This window comes from Crotalus tigris, unplaced genomic scaffold, assembly GCF_016545835.1.
Source record: "Crotalus tigris isolate CLP2741 ecotype Arizona unplaced genomic scaffold, ASM1654583v1 scf7180000024337.5909745, whole genome shotgun sequence".
Classification (NCBI taxonomy): domain Eukaryota; kingdom Metazoa; phylum Chordata; class Lepidosauria; order Squamata; family Viperidae; genus Crotalus; species Crotalus tigris.
Genome location: NW_024100507.1, coordinates 3,284,877 through 3,306,707, shown reverse-complemented (window position 1 = coordinate 3,306,707; position 21,831 = coordinate 3,284,877). Strand labels below are relative to the sequence as shown.

Below are 21,831 nucleotides of genomic sequence, written 5' to 3'. Positions count from 1 at the left end.
CGACTTACAACAGTTCATTTAGTGACCATTCAGAGTTACAACACATCACTGAAAAAAGTGACTTATGACTTTTCCCACACTTATGACGTTTGCGGCAGCCCCATGGTCACCTGATCAAAATCCAGATGATTGGCAACTGACTCAGTGTCCCGGGGGTGTCATGTGATCACCTTTTGCAAACTTCTGACAAGCAAACTCAACAGGGAAGCCATATTCACTTAACAAATATGTTATTAACAACTGCAGCCATTCACTTAACAACTGCGGCAAGAAAGGTGATAAACTGGGGCAAAATGCACTTAACAAATGTCTCAACAACAGAAATGTTGGGCTCAGTTGCAGTTGTAAGTCGAGGACTATACTGAAACAATCTTAATACAATTCCATACATGCTTGAAATGTTTTACTGGATTTAAACCACAGCCTCCGTAACATCAGAGCAGACTCTCAAAGTCTTTATTAACTAAAGTCTTATTAACTAAGCCTATAGTCCTGTCGTTTCAATCTATGAACTCCAAAACAGCATGCAGTATCTGTGTTTCATTTCTTTAAAAGGCTTGCAAGACTTCTGTAACCATAAAAATAGGCGGGTGCACTATTATCTACTCCTCTAAAAAGCTGCATACTAGAAGTGCCTCAAGGAGACTTGGAAAGAGTTTGGGGCAAATGTTTGTTTTAAGTAACAGTTAATCACAAAATAAAAATAAATAACTTTTTTTAAAAATTAAAACTGCTAGAATCAGTGATTTGCCTGAATGTTAAAAGGCAAGTAAGTCTTTAAAAGTACAATCCTATTCCCGGACAATCGGAAATTCTGTGCTTGATATTGTGATTATACCTACGATACTCAAAAAGCAAGTCTCACCAAGGTTGCAAATTTATGCACATTCAGTAGTGAATTTTGAAAAAAAAACAGCACAATATATAAATAATCATACTTAAGATTAGGCAATAATTTTTATCTGCATTTTAAGGTAATACTGTTATGAAAGAGCTATACTAACTGGCCCTAAAATAGAACTGGTAACCTCCAAACTTTTGTGGAGTTTAACCAACTTTAAAAAAAAAAAAAGCACACAAAAGCTACTCGTTAATTCTCTAGTGAGTAAAAAAAGTTAACTCCTTCCCATGTGTTGCTGGATTCCAATTCAAGTCAGGCTGAACAGGACAAGAATTGGCTATCTGTTCCGAGTATAAATTTAACACCTCTTCTCCAAAATTAAAACACAGAGCAGTTATAGTTATTTGATGAAAAGAAACATCTCAAGACTGTTTCATCAAATTAGGGGTTTTTTTTGTGGCACTATTCCTGTGTTGTTAATTAAGAGAGGTACATTTCTGGTGTGAGATTCTCCCAGGCAATTAAAAAAAAACATGGCAAACTTTAGCTTTTAATCGGATAAGCCATAGCTGATTCTTCTTTAGCATAACATCTTGCTTCTTCACTATGATTTGGAATTGAAATATTATGCTTTGCCTGCTTCCCATTAATAAGAACATTTGGATCACAACTTCATGCTCGGTAGGAGTGCGGGCATGGCAAATCAATGGAACTTCACATGCCAGGTGTTTTCAAATAGTAGATAATATTAACCAGTCTTTATAAAAGGACCGCTAACATGTTCACCTTTATTGTGTTGCATTCCCTTTAATGTGTTAGTTTTTAAAAGGTGGACTTGAGCTGACTTATTTTTCCCCAATCTCTAAATAATATGTTTTAAAATTCAAGCTATGCTATCACAGCTCTTTACAGAACCTTCCGTTTTCCCAAAATCAATTTCTATAAAATCATCCGGTACGTGCTGCAGTGACTCTGAGACATTCTTTTGTATTGATCGTTTGTTTCTTTGACATGTTAAATTTTTGCAAGGCCTCACCAATGAAAGGAATACAGCAGCCAGCAGCATTCCAGCAGCACAGGAATAGAATGCAGATCTGTAATTTTTTGTGGTATCCACTAGTACACCTGTAAAGCAGGAAAAAAAAGAGCATGTCATGAAAAACTTCATACATATCAGTTTGTCACAATCTTTTGAAACATTTTCTTCAGATTTTTCTTTGCTGAGCATGATTATAGAACACCAAATCCGGCATATAAGATGACTCAGCGTATAAGACAACACCCCCCCCCCCACTTCGTAACCGATTTGCATGCTTAGAAAGTCATACGCCAGAAACTACCGTAATTTCCAGTGTATAAGACGACTCGGCTTCGAAGCCGATTTGCATGCTTTAGAAAGTCGACTTATACGCCGGAAAATATGGTACTTAAGCAGTTATTACATTATTTAAAAGGAAGGGAACAGACGTTTTACCAAACTGTGTTCCTGTGACACATGCTTTGGGGTTTGGGCCCATTCCAAATAGCTCAGAATTGTAAACAATCCTAGAAATAGTATTGAAGGCGCTCCTTGAACTGCAGCCATTCAGCTCATTACTACAATTATTTCCAAACAGTCTTGAAGATAAAATATGACGGTTATGACGGTTATGTCTTGGGCATAGAAGTCAAATGAGATCATTTGCTCTCTTGAAGTTTAATAATTTGTCTTTCACTCTGCTTCTGTCTCATTTAACTTCCACGTCCTTTAAGCCGTGGCTGGACAACTTGTGGTCTCCCAGATGTTTTGAACTGCACCTTTCACCATCCCTGTGATGGTTCCTGGGCTTAATAGTCCAATAACATCTAGAAGGCTATACAGGTCTCTTCTTCCTTTTTTACCTTCCATGTGTAAATTTTGTTCTGATTCCTTCTTTGCCTGCATATTACTAAACAGAATAAAAATCTACAAGGCTATAGTCAAGTAGAGATTTCTATGGCTTGTAAAGAGCTGGGTTCAAATATTAATCTAGCCCTGGGCAAACTCTCTGTCACTGTTGGCCATCTGTAAAATAGAAACACCTATCTGTTTCTTAGTGTTTGAGGCATAAAACAATATAGAAATCTTGAAATTAAATCTGTAAGTTAAGATTCCATTGGTAATAATGCGATTGGTAAAGATGCTACTGTTCAACTACTTCCCAAGCAGATGATAATGTCTGCAAGTGGAAGAAGTTCTTGCTGGGCAATGCTAAAATATTGGGTAGAGCGGGGGAAAGTAGCAAGATTGTTTACTAACACTTTGACTTACATACCGCTTCACAGTGCTTTACAGCCCTCTCTAAGCGGTTTAGAGTCAGCATACTATCCCAAAAAATCTGGCTCCTCATTTTACTGACCTTGGAAGGATGGAAGGCTGAGTCAACCTGGAGCAGGTCAGGATCAAACTCCTGCGCAATCAGCAGAATTAGCCTGCAATACTGCATTCCAACCACTGTGCCACTATGGCTCTTTACCCATTAAATTGATCTAATTTCATTGCAATTAAAGTGAATAAATTTCAGACTAGCTTCTTTAGGGAGGCTGGTGAAAATGCAATGCTTATAAAACTACATGAGCTGCTAATGTAAACTCTTGTCTTCTATTATTGACCTACAGTCCTTTTCATTAGGAGTACCGTATGTCAACTTCCTTCTGCTTTCCTATATATCCTGTATACGTTGAATGGAATGTTCCCTGCTCACACAAGAGCACTTTTTCCATTTTTTTTACTTGTTCCTCAACTGGGATTTATATTACCATCACAATAGAAAGCTGCCTAATGCAGAGTTATGTAATAGGTCCACATTCAGCAGAATCTTGTCAATGTTGGCTGGCAGCATTTCTTCACATTTTCAATAAGGGCTTTTTTCAGCCCTACCTGATAACGACACATTGAACCTTGGGAAACAGGTGCAATTGTTATGGAGCCCCAGCATGGGTAGTAAGTAGAGAGCATCTAAAAAGATCTCTGAACTGCTGCTTAGCGTTACCTGCAAGGGGTGGTCCAGCCAACCCTGATAAGCTTTGAATAAATACGTAGACCCCTGCAGCAGATGCTATCCTGTCAATGCCAACAACATCGTCTTCAGCCAGCATGGGAATGTGTGTGCCTGCTACCGTCCCGAGCATGAATCCAAAGAAAATGCTACACATCATTAGCCCCCAAAAATCGTAGGTGAAAGGGAAGGCAAAAAGGGCAACATCCAGCAGAATGACACAAATGAGTTCAATGTAAATTTTTCTGATGGGCTTTCTGTTGAGGACCCAGCCAGCGCCAATTCTACCAAAGACCTCAGCGATTGCCATCGCTGAGAGAATGTAAGCAGAGTGGTCCTTGCTGATGCCAAGGCTCATGCTGAGAGGAATTATGTATAGCGAGGGAGCAAAGAACCCCAAGGTAGCAAATAGACCAAAAAGTGCATAACATATAAAGCCGTAGTCTTTCAACACAGAGAAGTCTAGGAGTTTGGGTTTGGGTTCCTTGGTAGAAATGCTACTACTGGCTATGAACATCTCTGTGTTTTCCTTTGGTTCTTCACTTTTAAGTTCCAAGTTGGCATCTCTAGGTATGTTGTGAGGTGAGGTAGTTATTTCTACTCCCGAGTCAATGGAGTCTATTGAGGTGTGTGTCTGTTCATTTTCAAGCATGTACTTTGTCTCTCTTTGCTGTTCAACTGGTGATACTTTCACTACTTCTTGTGCTATGATTGTGATGGGTCGCAGCAGCAATCCACAGGCAACAATTCCAAGCTGCAGTAGACCAACAAACAAGAGGCTGGCTCGCCAACCAAAGTATTCCTTTGAAGCAGTGATAGCTGTAAACGTAGGAAAAAGTAAAATATATGAATGAACTTGGAAAATACACACGTTTATAACAGTAAGGTCAAATTTTTGCCATAGTTTGCACATCTGTAGTTTAGGGCAGGCATAGAATTCTTGGCTAATTCTTTTGGGATAGCTTAAGCATGAGAAACAGAAAGGGTTTAGGGTTAGGGTTAGATTATACCAAGTGTTTCTTTGCCCAGATGAGCTTTGGTGCTTCTGAACTTTAGCACATACTAGACAGAAGTATATATCCTTCTGTCAGCTTAGAAAAACATAATCAAATGCAGTTCTCTTACTTTTCTAAATCTATATATACTCTGTGAAACTAAAAACAGTGTCTTCCTCCACCATGATGGAATGAGTTACATGCAATAGATATGGAAGCTAGGACAGAAGCGGGAGACACTAAATATGGCCAAAATAAAGGTTCCAACATAGAGGAGGACTGAAAGCACATTTCATCTTAGCACGTCCAAGTAGGCCTGATGAATTCTAGTAGCCTACTAGAATTGCATCAAGCCATTTGGACATGCTAAGACCCCAGGATTTGAATTTCAGGTATGATGGGGGCCCCGTTCATCTTCCAGATAACCACATAGAGTTTCTGCTATTAATACCACAGTTGGAATTGCAACTCAAGCTTTATTTTTAGTTTGGGAATTTTTGCACAGGTTGTATGTCATTCTGCTTATTGGAAAAAATAGCAAGAATGAGAACATGCTCTGTAGTAGTCTAAGCTCATGTCTAGAATAACAAAGGAGTCAAATCATGCCCTCAATTACAAATGTAAGCACAAACCCCCTTTTACAGTGTCCTTCTTCCTTTATATTTCCAGTGTAAAGATCTGGATATCCTTTCTGCCATCCTGCCCTCTATTTTTCTAAATCTCCCTCCCCCACCTCTTACTTAGCAGGTGGTGTGATGTTTTTTTTCTTAAGACTGGAAAGAAGAAGTTCTGATTACTTGGGATATAATGAATGGATCGATCTCTGACTCTAATGAAAGCAGCATGCTTTCCAAGAACTTGCTATGCTTTTCTAGAAAATATATTTGAACTTGAGAATATGATTAAATGTACATCCTCTGCACTCTTCCCTCCCAATTCTCCCCACAGCAATCCTATGATATATGTTGGACTGAAAATAAAGGACTGGCCCCACCAAGTAGGCTTCTATGCTGACAATAGCCTAAATTTTGCATCTATAAGACTAATACTTGCACTAGTGCCTTCAAATCAGTCCTGATTGCTGTTGACTACATGGACAACTTCAAACAATTTTCTTGGCAACATTTTCAGAAGTGGTTTGCCAATGACTTCTTCCTAGGGCTGAGAGAAACTGACTAGCCCCACGTCATCCAGCTGGCTTCATGCCTAAGGCCCAACAAAAACTCATGGTTTCCTAGATTCTAGTCTAATGCTTTTACCACTAAAACAAAATAACCCTCAATTGTCTATTTACTATTTCAGGCAGAACTGTATGATCTTTAAGAACTTAGCTAGAAATGTTGCATTTGCAAAATGATTAAGATGGAAATCTTTTCTCTATCATTAATCCCTTTTTCTGCTATATTACAAAGTAACCCAAAGAGGAACATTAATATGGAGTTAAGGAGGGGTCCTCAACCACCAGGCTATGGACCGGTACCGGTCTGTTGGGAACCGGGCCATGAAAGCAGCAGGCAAACGGGTTAATTTGAGCATACACGGGATCCAGGTTGAACACACGAAACCATCCCTCACCCCCACCCCAGGTCTGTGGAAGACAAATTTTTCTTCCAAACCGGTCCCTGGAGCCAGAAAGTTTGGGGACCATTGCTCTACAATTAATATATTTATAAACTGAAAATAAAAGTTTACCATGTCCCCCTGTCCCCAAGGAAGTTAGGTTTGGCAGGATTATGTTTTGATATATTCATATCAAAAGGGTGAAGAAGCATACACTATTAAGATGCCCCTATGTCAGAAAAAGCAAAAAAACCATGTTTTTTACCTGGTGCAAAAGAAAAAACAGCAAAGCATTCTCCTGTAGAAGCCACGGCAGTGACCAATGAGCGCTTTTTGTCAAAGTACTGAGAGAGAATGGTAACAGTTGGAAGAAAGGCAAAACAGTATCCTAAACCTGTGAATAAATGCAAAATATGTAGTATAAAGCAGTAATTAATATGCTCCTGCAAGATCAGAAATATTTATTTTCCCCATGTTTTTTTTTTTTTAAATTATTCACTCAGGATATACTGTTTGCTACTGATCATTTCTCTTGAAATTCTGACGTGTTTTGCTCATTCTTGTTAACAGGTATAGTTTTTCAAATAATTAGAATGCGTCGTTGATACATTTGCCCTAATAAGCTCTCAAAATGTATCCTTGCTGTGTGAGTGGGTAAAGAGGTTGAAAATCTAGGTCTGCCTATGATGACATTAACAACCAGGGTCACTTAGCAGAACTCAGAACTATGCAGATTTTTCTATTTCTGAGATATCTTGGCCTCTTCATACAAGAGCTACTTCTACTCCTGAACGTAAACATTTCTTGCAGATAGTTCAAAATTCCTCTAAAAGAAACTCACCCGATACTATGCCAATTGAGATGTACATTTCAACCAGTGTATGTGCAAATGAAGCGGCAACCATTCCACTACAGACCAGTAGCCCTCCAATCATCACTACCAGACGATGACCAAAACGATTAGCTACAATTGTAGAAAGAGGAGCTGCAGAAAGAAGGAAGGTTTAATTGTTTATTTACATCTCTTTTCAGACCAGAACACTAGAACCCAGCCTAGGTGCTTTGGTTAGCAGGGTCCTCCGTATCTCTATTCCCCTTATAACACCTTGTATCCATCAGCTGGGAACGTGGCAACATACAAGTCACGGGTTCAGTGATTCAAATTTACCAGGCACCAGTGATTTACTTCTGATTATTTTAATTTTATTTTATTAGAGCAGTCCCAAGTGGTATGTCGTACATACACATGTTTACATAATGTATGAGAACCAGTCTGGTAGTAAGAATTACAGCACCAGGCTAGAAACTGGGAGATGGGAGTTTTAGTCCTGTCTTAGGCACAAAGCCAATTGGTAAACTTGGGCCAGTCACTTTCTCTCAGCCCTAGGAAAGACGCAGTGAGAAACCACTTTTGAAAAACCTTGCCAAGAAAAGTGCATGGACAAGTCCAGGCAGTTGCCGAGTCCAGGCAGTTGAGAAGACACCCAATATAAATCATCCCCCTCCCAATGTATATTTAATTAATATATTAATTCCATAATGGCAAATGGGCAAGTGTTCCAATAGAAATTCTATTTCTCAGATCCCATCAAGTGACATGGTTTGATTAGCAGGTAACCAAAATATGCCAACTCTGCAGGATCAAACAGGATGGACAGATACTATACAGGATGGTCCTTCAAATCTGTCTTGAATTAAGCCATCATCTAGAAGTTATTAAACATAATATGCATAAAAAGTAGACTTTCTCCAAGAGCCTGATTGTAAATCAGTGTATGCAGAATGCTATTCTTAATTGTTCTAATATTTCTTTCAGAATTATCTTCTTGAAAGACAAGAAGTTTGACTGAGTAATCCCACCTGGGATAAATATATGTAGTCCTTACTTGCTGACTGCAATTGGGACTGGCAGATCTGTTGTTAAGTGACAGGGTTGTTAAACGAAGCATCACAGCCACACCAGATTTACAGCCGTTCCACAGTAGTTAAGTACTGTACAGTAGTTCAGTAGTTACAGCCGTTCCACAGTAGTTAAGTACAACCCTATGGGTTGTTAAATGCAAACAACCTCTGACCACAACTTACTGCTGGCTTCCCCGTTGACTTTGCTTGGTGGAAGCCAGCCCTGAAGATTGCAAATAGTGATTACAGGATGTTCTGACCATTATAAATGCATGTTGGTTGCTATATGCCCAAATCGCAATCACTTTACTGTGGGGAACGCTGCAATGGCTGCAAATTCCAGGACTGATCGTAATTATCATTGTTCAGGGTTGTCCTAAGTTTGAATGGTTGATAAACAAATGGTCATTAAATGACCACCGATAATATAACCAAGCCTTATGCTGGTAGGGGTATAGCCCCTTTAAGCCCACTGAAACCACAGGTCTTAAATCATAGGTGTCTATGTATAAAACCAGGATTGTAAGACTTCATATAACAATTATCTAAGTATATGCTTACCTGTAAACGTAAGTACAAATACACATATTGAGATTATCCATGATATCCTGCTGTTGCTTTCATTAAAACATTCCACTAAGTCAGTAAAAAAGACTCCAAAGGACTTGATAATGCCATATGTCAAGGCCTCCACAAAGAAGAAAGCGAATGCCACAATCCATCCCCATCCTCCATCAGGCACTTTAGTATAAACATTTGGGGTAATGCATGACATTCTGGTTGCTTTGACAGTCATTTTGATCTGGAATAGAAAAGATTTAGTATGATTGGGGTATCTTCTAAAAACACAAGGCACATAAATTCAGTTCCTAAAACATGAATTAAGTGTGAAATAAATATTTAAAAATATAGTTTCCCCTAGACCCGTGGTGGCGAACCTATGGCACGCGTGGCACCCAGAACCCTCTCTGTGGGCATGTGCACCGTCACCCCAGTTCTAGGCCTTCAGCTGGGTTTTATAAAACTTTTTCGCTTTAGGCCTCCGCCATGTGCAAAAAAAAAAAAAACGGTTCAATCAATCAATCAATTTCAACTTCTTGTGGGGAAAAAAAGATCTCGCAAAGTTGAAATTGATTGATTGAACTTTTTAGTCCCACCCAGTCTGCCGTTACCACCGCAGTCACGCCCACCCAATTGGTCACGCCCACCCAGCACCTGACGATACATAAGTGGGTTTTGGGTTGCAGTTTGGGCACTCGGTCTCTAAAAGGTTCGCCATCACTGCCCTAGACCAGTGGTGGCGAACCTACGGCACGGATGCCAGAGGTGGCACTCGGAGCCCTCTCTGTGGGCACACGTGCTGTTGCCCCAGCCTTGCCTCCTCTCGTGACCCCCTCACCAGCAGCCCCCCAGAGAGTTGCCCCTGAGTGTGGCCCACGTGGAGCAGTGCAGCCAAGGACATGGCAGCCAGACAGCGTAGACAAGACTCTGCCCTCATAACCCATTGCGCACAGTTGATGCTGCGGGACGCGGGCAGAGGGCGCTGCTGGGTGATCTGCGGCAGGCCCTGGAGGTGGTGAATGGCCCTGCAGGCAGGCGAGGTGGGGGTGGAGCGGGGGAGGGTGAGGTTTTGGCCACTCGGTCTCTAAAAGGTTCGCCATCACTGCCCTAGACTATAAAGAGTTGAAGTAAATGTCTGTTAATTCTCCCATCTCATTATCACAAATTATACTATGACCTGCTAGTTGAATTTCTAAACCCAAAATATATTTAATCATAAAAACAAACCGATGCCATTCAGCAGAAAGCAATTAAGGAGCAGATGAAAATATAATAGAGGGCAGTTGGAGGGGCAGGGGAGATAGAGAGAACCCACAATGATCCCAAAACTAGTGAGAGTGGGGAGAATCCTGAATTTGCAATCTGCTCTCTAGGCTGGATTTTATTTAAGTCTAAGCCTATCTTGCTGTTAAGAGATGTTGTCTTCACAGTTGAAAATGCTGAACTATTCATGTTTTAAATGTTCCTGATTCTGCTTTTTCAAGTTAGTTTTGACTCTTGGTGATTGCCCGGACAAGTCCCTGCAGTTTTCTTGGCAAGGTTTCCAAAGTGGTTTGTCACTGCTTCTTCCTCAGACTGAGATACAGAGCAATTTGCCAAAGAAAACCCAACTGCTTTTGTGCTTAAGGCAGAACTAGAATTTTATGGTCTCCCCAATTTTTGGCCCGGTATTTTAACTGTTACAGCAAACTGGCCCTTTTTTTTAGCACTAGAACAGCCTATACAGGTAGTCTTTATGTTACAACAAAAATTTACCTTTTTTTATGTCAGTCATTAAACAAATGTAGCAGTCATTAAGCAAACCCACCCATTACTATGGGGTGGTTTTTGCTGGAAACTGGAAATAAACTTTTGTTTCTGGCAAAAATGACATAAATCAATCACGTGATTATGTACTCTGCAAACAGCCACAAATGTGAACTGGCTGCTGATGCTCAACATGCAGTCACATGGCCTGGGAGGGGCTGGAGATGGATGTTGGAACTGAATTCTAAGTAATTTGGGAGGGGGATGTCCATCAGAACTTTGATCATAAGTCAAGGTCTACCTGTACACAGTACAGATGACTGTTGGATGCTGTGTACAGGACTACCTATACACAGGCAGTGATTGCTGATGCTCAAGGTGCTTCATAACTCAATAAACGCTCCTTATCTAGTGCACTCTAAAACAAGAGTCAAGCATGCCTGAGTAAGTTCTTTATGCTGATAACTTTGTATAGTCCCAGGTTAATGGCACCTAACTTTTGAGTGGTTCTTAGAAATACGAGTATGTTCAGAGCATTTTCCACATGACTAATCTTTGGAAATAATACATAATACACTCAGTATTCTGAGCGTATTGAGGAGAATTATCTGTTTCGGCTTGGAGATGGCAATCCCCTTTTTCTGCTCCGCTGATGCCTCAATTATACCGCTACTAGGAGCCAAAGACAGTTCCCAGGTAGTAATAGGTATTTTAAACCCAAGAAAGTACAGGAATATATGGGAGTTCTAGTTTAGTTGGGCTGTACATCAGAACATTGGGGAAAGTGGTATTAGAAGGTCTTGGTGCTCTAAAATTAAGTATAACAGCAGTACTTTCTGAAACAACTGAATTGTTCTAATTCAGTATCTCAATATGATGAAATCAGAATTTGTATCAGTAAAGTATATTTTCTCAATGAAGTGCAGAGCAACTTTTCACGGGGAAAAACAAGATAGCAGAGCTTTGCTAAAGTTCATGACAAAAGTAATAAAGTCATTGCCTTAAAATTATTGAACCATCCATCTTCATTCCAGGATTCTTGCAGTGCAAAGATTTGCAAAAAAACTCTGGGCAAGTATCTTATCTGCTGCAATTGTCAATCATTCTTTAGCTGCCAGTTCTGTTGAGTCACTTGGAAACATTTATACATGCAAAGTTCCGCTTTAATCCGGGTTAAAACAGTTCCAGGTTTGACCAAACCTAAGTAAGCAATTCTGTATGCTTGATATTTATACACTATTGTACTACTGTATTCATAAGGAACAAATTCCCGGATGTTATAGCCAGCTTAATTATATGTAGTGAAATATATTTAAGTGCTTAAGTGTGCCAAATTGCATGTGAGATAAGGTTAAGAGAAAGTTAGCAAAATAGTTAGAAAAATTGATTTAAAGTATACAGTAAAGAGTTTTAAATGTTTGCAGGAAAACATTTGATAGTGATCAGTAACTTTATCAGGAGTTTTTATATCAATAAATGTTTTTTGAAATTAACTTATTTTGTCAAATGCCTGAAACATAGGATTCAGTGTTGTATAGTTTTAAAATTTGGTTTGCAACAGGCAAATTAAAAAAACTTTGTTTTTAAACATTCATCAAATCATTTATGCTTCAGTCCAAAGGCACTGCTATGCCATTTTAAACCAAATTAGTTATATGGGATTTTTAACATGTTAATTAAAATAGTAGGTAAAAAAATTATACGGAAAGCAGAAAGGGGAATCAATAATTATTTTTAGCCAGCCTGCAATGCGCATGTGCTTATGAAACCATGAGACTGGACAGTTTGTGCCTGTCCTGACAGATTTGGAGGAATAAGAACAAGAGGTTATCTAATATTTCAAGAATCTGTGTAAAATAAGAGCAAAGTAACTTTCGTTACTGTAGAACTTAATGCAGACCAGGTAGGACTATGGTATTAATAGTCCTACTTGGTTTGCATTGTTACATGTATGTCCTGATATGCTAAGGAGTGTAACAAATCCTAGAGTAAAATCAAATGTTAAAAAAATTGCAATTTTTCCAAATTTGGGACAGAAAAAGAGTTGAGGCTTTCTGTAACCTGAGTTACAGAATACAGTAATCCATACATAGCATTGCGGATACGAGATCTTGATCAAATCCTGTCTAAAGCCCAGCACAGGATGGGCTCCAATATTATAATTTCATTTAGCTATTGGAGAATATGCATCGTAGGTCGTGTCTATTCTATTTCTGCTTCAGCAAATTACTTCTTTTAAGCCTTCCCGGTCGTTGCTCAGAAAAGCGCAGCTTAAAAAAGATGAGGTATCCAAGGGCTTTGTTTAGTGGAAATGCGACCTCTACAGAATTCCATACATAGCACGGAACAGAATTTTTAGCGGCCACGTTGCGCCATGCAGTTATCTTCAATCCGGTTTAAAGCGCATCGATAGAATGCAAATCTGCTCTGTTCTATCGCCTTGTATAAATAACGCCATACAACACTTTTTTTTTCTTTTAAGACACGGGGAGAGAGAGAGAGAGCTATTTTATAAGCAACAAGTTTTTTCTTTTTTAAAAAATGTTTTCTTTCAAATGGAAGAATAACCCCCATCCGTTCCACGCTCCCAGTCTACATGATGTAGAGCGTGGGAAGCGAGCATTCACACGAAGGCCCAGGATTGTATCTTCAGCTCTTCAAGGCACAGTTCCACCACTTTTCTTCCAATCGGATCCTCTCCTCCCTTTCTTTCAGAGAGGCGGATGCCTTTATTTCGATTAAAATAATATTTTTTTTAAAAAAAAGCGACAGCAAGACACCCAAACTTGTGCCCAGAAGAAAAGTCACTTACCAGGTCAGTAGAAGATGTTGCTGCTGCAACTTGGGGAGAGAAAAGTGTGGAAGAAAAGGATCCCCCCAAGCTGCAGAGAAGAGCACCTTTGGCCTATGACCTGGTCAGCAACATTGCTGAGACGGCGGCTGGAACACCCGACCCTTCGCCCTCAGTAGCGCGAACCAAAGACCCGGCTCGAGAAGGCGCGGGAAGGGGGCTGCAGTCGCCTCAGACTTATACTCCTGACCCCCTTTGGAAAAGGTGGAGCCTGCCCTGCGCCTAAAATAGACCCGTTCGACAGAAAAGAGTAGCCAGGAGTCTCGCTCGTTATCCGACGCTAGGCTCTCGTTGCTGGTGCCAAGGCTGCTCCATGGCCAGCAGGCGCCTCCTTCGCTCCTTGAGTTTTTTCGGGCGATTTCTGCCCTCGGCCCTACTTAGCTATCTCTCTCGCCTTTCCACGCACACTCTCCCCGCTCCCCTTTTTGCAAATGCTGCCGTCTCTTCTGGTTCACCACAGTAGCTCTGCTTTTTTTATATACCGGCTCGAGCCGGTCTTTACCGGCGGATCTGGCGCGCGCTGTAACTCAGCAGCGCCATGTGCGCGCCGGAACCCGGTTTTGCAATTGCAATTACAGCAGCTAAAAAGCGGGCGGGTTTCCGCGCGCTCGAAAAGGAAGCGCGCGCCGGGCGGCCACAGGAGCCGCGACCTGAACCAGTAACGTGGGAGAGAAGGCGGCAAACCCAAGGAAAGGGTGTAAGGGGTTGGGTGGGGAAGATGAGTTTTGTTTTGTTTGGAGAGCTCCCGGGCTCTGCCACGTTTGCTTCCCTTCGCGATGCTTCTTCCCCCCTCCTCCTAACACCTTAAAACTGATGTAATTCGCCTAAGCCGCAACCCAGACACGCTCTTATTAAAGAGACTTTCGCTGTTCGTTTTTTCTTGTCAACTTCCTCCTCAGAAGCAGGGGTGAGGCAAAGCTCGAAAAACCATTCCCCCCTCAGTAATGTATATTCTAAAAGGGGCATTATGTGAACTCCCACACTCCTTTCAGAGAGGCTGAGTATCTTTATGCAAAAGGAAGCTTTGCTGCGCCAATTGGAGTCCATAGTTTAGTTCATCCCCGAAGAGCCCATCTCGAGTGGAGGAAGTCCCTCGCGTGAGACTCCGCTTCCCAAGACGTTTTTTTTTTTTTTTTGCCCGTCTTTCTTTTTTTCCTGCCTCCAGCAGGGGAGGCTCTCCTAACAACTTCGACCTGCTCTTTCTCAACAGTCTCTGTAATGTTAAAGGTACCAGCTCCCGCCTCCCCCCTTTGCATGGTTTCCACTCCAGTGTCTTCATCAGTACGTGAATTTGCGGGGTTCGTCTGGGTGGACCACAAGGGCAAACTCCCTTCGAATATTACACGGGGATTGTAGACGCGGGCGACGGCGGAGGAGCCTCTCACGGTCTACCTCAGCTCTTCATTTGCAGGAAGGTCACTTAAGGTAAACTGCCGCACGGGGCGGCAAGCTTCGCCTTGCGGAAGGCATCCGCGGGAACTTCCTTCTCGTGCCCTCCCTGCAGCACCGGCATTCGGTCCGCCTTGGCAGAAGGGTCCCGGGCGCGAGCCTCAGCGCGTGCTCTTGCCTTCGCGGCGGCGCGAGCTTCTTTTCCAGGTTCAAGCTCGTGCTGCCGCCGCCGCTGCTGCCGCTAGAGCCGATCCGGGCAGAACAGGTTTCTGCCAGTTTGGGTGTGTGGCCGGTTGGCTGGCTGCTGTTGTACATGCACTAGAGAGACTCCTAATCTCCCGGAAGCCGAGCTGTCCTTGTTGCAACGGATGATATTGATGACTCAATAGATTGGCGGTGCTTGCAAGCGAGCAGTATTTCCAGAAGTCGAAGTCGCCACTGCCTTCCCCCTCCGAGTTGGCAGTTTGCAGCCTAAAATTTAGCTTTAGCCTCTTCTAAGTTTAGTTTTCTTCTGTTTTTCTCCTTTTGGTGTGGAAGAGGAGAATGTTTGTTTCATGCTGTAAGGGCTCTTGGCTCCCGAACATGATTTTTGCTGTATTATTAGAATTACTTGTTAACGCTAGTTTCACTGATGGCTGCTGTGAGTTTCTTCACCGACCCACGTGCGTGAAGTTCTTGCATGCTATCTAAAATTCACTTGAATGGTAAATTTTAAAGGATACTGCAGAGCTAGTTTGCTTCAGAAATCCATATTCACAATATTTCCACTTTCTACAGCAGCAAAACTTTATTCCCTTCAGGTTCACTTGTAGAAACAGACTGAAAAGCAAAGACTATATAGATTTAAAGTGTTTACATAAACTGGCCAAGAAGTCTGAGGAAATACCATTTTATTGTAATAACCAAACAAAAAACACATAAAATACTTAAAAGATTATTCTTGATTATTTTTAAAGGTCCCATAGAGCTCTGTCAAATATAATTAAAAACCGGAATGAAGCCATTTCTTACTTTTAATGTGACTTGGATAGCACTCTAGCAATCAGAATATCAAAGAAACTTAAATATAACAATTCTATCTTTTCCGTACTGGAAGCTAGATGTTGGTTAAGATGGGTGGCCATATAAATCTTTTAAATTAAACATTTTATCCCAATTATAAATGTTTACTTAGTTTTAATGTATTCAGTGAAGTTTGCATTGAAATCAGTTTCAGATTCTGTAATTAGCATTTTTACTGCAATTCTGGTTGCAACTGGTTTCTTCAGTTCGGATAAATTTGGAAGACTGGGAGAAAGCTGACAGAAGCCAAATGGGTAGGTGATGCCAGCTTAGAACAGTATGTTTAGAGTCATTTAAAAGCAAATGTACTTAACATTTCATTGGATTTGAGGGCCTAGGAGGATGACATTACATTTTAACTAAACACTGAAATGAAGTTTCTCCAATCAGGTACCCTGAAGAAGATTTAACCAGCACTCCTGTTATTGTTATATCACATCTGGAGTGCAACAGGTTAGGAGAAGGCTCCTTTAAGTGAATTTCCAAACTGGAATAAGGATAAATCATTTCTGCTGGATCTGAATTTTATTAAATATATTTATATTTAAGTAAAATATATTAAGTATATTAAAATATTAAATAATTCTCGAGCACCTTTGTGCATAAAAAGATACGTTATAGCAGTGGTTCTCAACCTTTTTAATGCCGTGACCCTCAACCGGTTCTAAGTGGAGGACTACCCAACTGGTCGTAAGTGGAGGACTACCCAACCGGTCGTAAGTCAAGGACTTTCCCTGCCTGGGAGCGCTGTGCATGCATGGTGCCACCCCCTGCACCATTTGAAGAATGGGACTTTTGGCGGTCTCAGCAGGGCAGAGACAGCCTGGACAATTCCTATTGGCTTTTGAAAGCCAATAGAATTAGACTCTATTCAAGAGAGTCTATTCTATTGGCTTTCAAAAGCCAATAGACTAAAAGGGAGTAGCACAGCTAAGGAAAAGGGGGAAAAAATGGCGGACTGCGTTGTTTGGCGACCCCGTGAAATGGTCATTCGACCCCAAATGGGGTCCCGACCCACAGGTTGAGAACCACTGCGTTATAGGTACTGTTTTTTATGAGAATAATATTCTGCTTCCTCTTCCACTCCCCAAGTTTACTGCGGCATTACTCTTGATTCTCTCAATCTGTCTTCACAATATTCCTGTGAAGTTGGGGTAATATTATCCCTTTCTTAAGTAAGCTAAATGAGAATTTGAAGCTTTGTCCAATCTGCATTCTAACTACTGTATGGGAATAACGTAGATAATATTTTTAACATGCAGCTACAGGAAAGCAGTGGCCTGTCCAGAATCCCCAAGGATTGGGGCATGACTAAAGTTTGATTTAAAGTTCTCCAGCCCTTGACTCTCATGGTTACATCAACAAATCCGAAAGGCTGATGGCGCATGTTTGTCCAGTTTTTGGAAAAGAACACCTTTTGGCCAGATAAGCTGTTTGTACTTCAAACAAAAATGCATGACGCTATAAGCCCTTTTTTGTTTCTGCATGGTCTTTTTTTTTCTTTTTCTTTTTTTTCTTTTTACAAATTTTGATTACAGTACAAATTAATAAAAAAACCATACTTGGAGAAAGAGAAGAGAATCGAAAGAAAAAAATAATAAGTGCAGGAAAGAAGTGACTTTCAGCCTTCATCACAACAAGGATAAACAAATTTAGTAATTCTAAATCTCCTTTAAGGTTACAAACATATATCTTGTTTCCGGCCCTTCCCTCACTTATAAGCATTTGAGCAAAAAGCTAAATAAGATTTGATCTAAGAAAAATATAAATGGATTAAGATAAATTTGGTTCAGAAAAATAAATTCATTTTCATGGGAAACAAACTTATTTTGGCTATCTTACCTAAGTTCTTAGGTTTATGATTATTTTTTCTTTTGTTCAAAGTTGAAGATAAAACTCACTCTATGACTTTCCAAACTTGTCCTTCCAAAGATCTTTAATACCTTTAAGAAAATTAATAGGCAATTTCTAAAAGTGAGTAGTAAGTGAGATATTTACACTTGGTGTCCTTGAAAAGGCTGAGCCACATTGTGCAAGCAAGATGGATAATCTTGTCTTCTGATGCTCAGGCCCATAGAAAATCTCTGTCTCGTAGTTGCCTCATAAAAACCAGCCATCTGGAGCACATGTGGGTAATCTTCTGTCCTCTCCTTATCCAGAGAGGTTCCAAAGATCCAGTTTATTCATCAATCCCTTGATTTTTGTCATGATAGTCAGCTCTGCTTTTGCGGAGACATCTTCAGTTCACCACACCTCCCCAGAAATCTGTTTCTCCATGTTCTGAATGGGTTTTATTCTCTGAAGCAGGTGCAATGCCATTGCTTGAAGTTTATTTTCTGATTTCACTTTTTAAAAATCAATCTCAGTGCTCATCTTCCTATACAAACACATGTGTTTCTGCCTATCCTTGCTAATACTCAACATAAATCAGTCTTTTGATTTCCACAATCCTGAATGTTAGCTATCATTGTTGTGGTCAGTACTTGAACTTTGACTTTTTTGTCCTCATTTCATTCATCTCAAATTAATAAAGTGAAGCCACACCTCATTTAGTTTACTTAGTTGGTAGAGTATGGAAACTTGACACTTTGCCATGCTGATCACAAGCTTGTAAGATAAAACTGCTTTGCTAAGCTGATCAGACATTAAAGAAAACTGGAGAAAAAAACCCTAGTCAAACCTTAATTTCAAATAAAAAAATCTTCAGTGGTCCAGAAAATCAAATTCTGATCAGGATTGTAAGAATACAAATTACACTAACAACAAGCACAATAGGAACTTGTTGTCATTACGGTGTGAAGTCTTTTCATTATTGTTTGAACTTTCTGTGTTTTGTTTTAATTAAAGTCCTTCAGAAATAATCTTGGGAGAAGAAAGCAAGGGAATAGCTTTGGAAGGTACTCCATAATATATAGAACAAATGGAGAACGTAAGAGGAATCAGTGGAAATGTATAATATGAGGAAGAAGGTGTTTGTCTTTAGGAGGGTATCCTGTATTTCTACTAGTTATCAGACAAATTACGTTAAGTAAAAAGTAAAGGTTTGTGAGAAATATGTTTCCGGGTATTGTTAAAGCAAAGGAAAAGCAAAGAAGATGAAGACGGCACCATGCCCTTGGACACAGTCATTGGTGGAAAGCCCTGCCTTGCATTTTAGTGTCCCTTGTTCGTTTCTGCCTCTGTTATTGAGGTTATATCTGCCAAAATAAAAAAGTCTGCTTCCTTTTCTTGGAATATTGTATGTAAATTACTGTGCCCTGGAACAAAATCATTCTATCCTAAGATCAAATTCCAGTGTGGCATATTCGTAGTGCCTAGGCTCAGAAATCTGTCTACCCTTCTTCCTGTGTTTCATTTAGGAAAGATTTTGTTTACAAATTCATTTCATTTTGTGTGTAGTAGTTAGAAATACTGAGCTTTACCAAATACATGTATTTAACAGTGTGTCTGGACAATGGAATTATTGGATATTTAGCATGGAGAAGATCCAGAATCTTCTAGAAAGCATGAAATGTAATTTCTTATCAGTTCTGAACACCTTAGATCAGGGGTGTCAAACTTGCCAGCCCGCAGGCCGGTTGCATCATGCGGAGGCCATGCCCACTCCAGCTCTGGCAATGGGAAAAAAGTCACGATATGTCGCGACATGTCAGGTGATGCAGTGAGTTTGACGCCTGTGCCCTAGAGATGATAAATGCCATTATTTAGTTTTAATTCTTCATTTTGTAATTAATGACATTTATGACAGAATCTTTGATTTTGGAATAATACTCACTTTTCAATACTCTTAATTAGTTCAGGCAGAACACTAACATAGTTATGCACCACTGTGAAGTTGCTTGGAACATGAATCATATTATGTTCATGTTTCCTCAATGTAAGTCCTTTTCACATATACATTAATTCTAATACTGTCAGTGTGTCTCCTTATCTTTTTCTGAACTCTCAAAAGAGCTGAAGTTGGTACACTCTAAGGAAAGATGACCTTTCCAGGTAGCGAAATAAACTAGGTTAATTAATTTGAAATGCTAACTGATGCTTTTATCAATTCAGTGTAGCTTATATTACAATAAAAATGGATATAAATCAAGGGGAAATTAAGAGGATTTGTAGCTTGTGGAATCCTTGATGCCCTCTAAGTTTGATGGTTTTCTTGGCAGATGTTTCATTACCAAACTAGGTAACATCATGAGCACTGATGACGTTACCTAGTTTGGTATTGGAATGTCTGCAAGAAAACCACCAAGCTCAGAGGGCACCAAGGATCCTACAGTTCAACCCTGAGCTACAAATATTCTCTTCGATTGGTATTTGTAGCATGAACCTATCTTTTAAAATAAAAAGTAAAAAGAGTATAAACTTACCATATCGACCGTGTGTGGGGGTCTCCTATAGGTATCTCCAAATCTTAAAGACCTTGGCAATCTAGGGCAGACTGGGAACCATATCATTGTCTGGTTTCCATGCTACAATTTCAAGATAAATGACAACATGGAATAAAGGAGATCCACACTAAAAAAATTGAAAAAATCAGAAACTTTATAAGGTTTTAAATCCCTCCCACAAAGAAATAACTTCGAAGAAGTTGTTTATTTCTCTGATAAGGAGCTCAATAAAGCCCCCAGTGCCCCTCCCACCATTAGCTAATAACTAAGCTTGGTGAGGCTATGGTTTGCAGTTTCTTCTTACACTTGTTAGCATTCCTCTAATCACAAAGACACCCCAAGTAGCTTGTCAGGTTTCTATGACTCAAGTTTTGCAAACAATGCCAAAAAGCGGTTGCTTTCACAAAAGGCGCATAGAGACAGTTGGGCTATTTGCTTCTCAAAATGATAACCCTTGTATATTCTAGGCATGATTTGGGAAGATTTTCTCCAGCTGGCAGCTTCTAGATACTGGAGGTGTGTTGGATTTGCACTTTCTGACATGCTGACTTAGAATTCTGAGAGTTAAAAACTCAAGGCAACTGGAAGGTGCCAGGTGGGAGAAGGGTGACATCCATCCAGCTGCTATCGTAGATGCATGTTGGTTCAAGCAGACAACTACCACCCCATCAATCAAAGACATTGTTCAGCCTTCTCTCCCAAAAAGATTATTTTTCTGCTAAAAAAGAAAAATGTAGCTTACCGGAAAGTTTGACCCTGTTCTCTCCCCTTTCTTTCTTCCTATCACTACAGACAATAGGACCTACTTAAGTTTGGCTGATCTTAAAAACTACTAAACAGTGTCTGACCTATTTAATGCATGGATGGGAAACAACCAACAAATTCCAGGATTGTAGACTACTTGAGAAGACATCCTGGAAGAAAGTAATGACACCATATCTGTTTGTAGAGAAAGTCACATGGGTTTGTCCACAAAGTTGTTTTTTTTTTTTTTTAAATCTCATACTACCAGTCAAACTCAGCTCTTAGACCTGTATGCTTAGATAGCTTTCAAGCATCTTTGTTAGGTCTGCATGCAAATGACAAGAGCTAATGTCTATCTGTACAATCCTTCTGAGAAGATAACATATCGTGAACTATTTAAGGAAAACTGTTAAGCAACTCTGGTGTCCAGAGCACAGGAGTGAGGGTAGCTAATCAGTCTCCATTTCTCTTCCTAAGGATGACACATCACAATCCCTAGAAAGATCAGCTACAAAATCCTCTGTATTATGTTTCTGACTACTTGGAATGGTGTAATATAAGAAATTCTCCCCTGGGTTCAGTACCGACACGATGTTGCATAAATCCTTCAAAAGAAATGCCTTAGGATCATACAGAAGTATAAACAAAGCACCTTCTATGCTGTTTAACATCTTTTTTCCAGGCCCACATAAAGAGTTTGTGAAACTGCTCCTGACTGTCGCTGCATATACCTGTGGAGATAGGACCAGTGTTCAAAATAGTTCAGTGGTCCTGGAAA

At 40.2% G+C, this 21,831-nt stretch overlaps 2 protein-coding genes across 9 annotated transcripts in view; one reads left to right on the top strand and one right to left on the bottom strand.

Annotated features, from left to right (window-relative positions):
* The window catches only part of ARSG (arylsulfatase G), a 119,123-nt gene that overhangs the window by 5,343 nt on the left and 91,949 nt on the right, over nt 1-21,831 (top strand). The window contains exon 1 of one of the 7 annotated variants that reach the window (XM_039325369.1): nt 14,762-14,898. The exons of the other annotated variants lie outside the window; for them this stretch is intronic. The gene's annotated coding sequence lies outside the window, so the exon portion shown is untranslated. Of the gene's footprint in view, nt 1-14,761; nt 14,899-21,831 lie in introns of those variants that run through there. 7 annotated transcript variants of the gene reach the window in all.
* SLC16A6 (solute carrier family 16 member 6) lies at nt 238-21,069 on the bottom strand. Of its 2 annotated transcripts, none has more exons than XM_039325366.1 (6): nt 20,289-21,069; nt 8,877-9,117; nt 7,255-7,398; nt 6,679-6,807; nt 3,853-4,677; nt 238-1,966 (listed from the first exon to the last, which is right to left on the bottom strand). In XM_039325366.1, the coding sequence occupies exons 1-6, from the start codon at nt 20,373-20,375 to the stop codon at nt 1,725-1,727; spliced, it is 1,668 nt and encodes a 555-aa protein (XP_039181300.1). In that variant the 5' UTR covers nt 20,376-21,069; the 3' UTR covers nt 238-1,724. The 2 variants fall into 2 exon arrangements, with proteins under 2 accessions (XP_039181300.1, XP_039181301.1); XM_039325367.1 differs by lacking the exon at nt 20,289-21,069 and adding an exon at nt 13,435-14,072.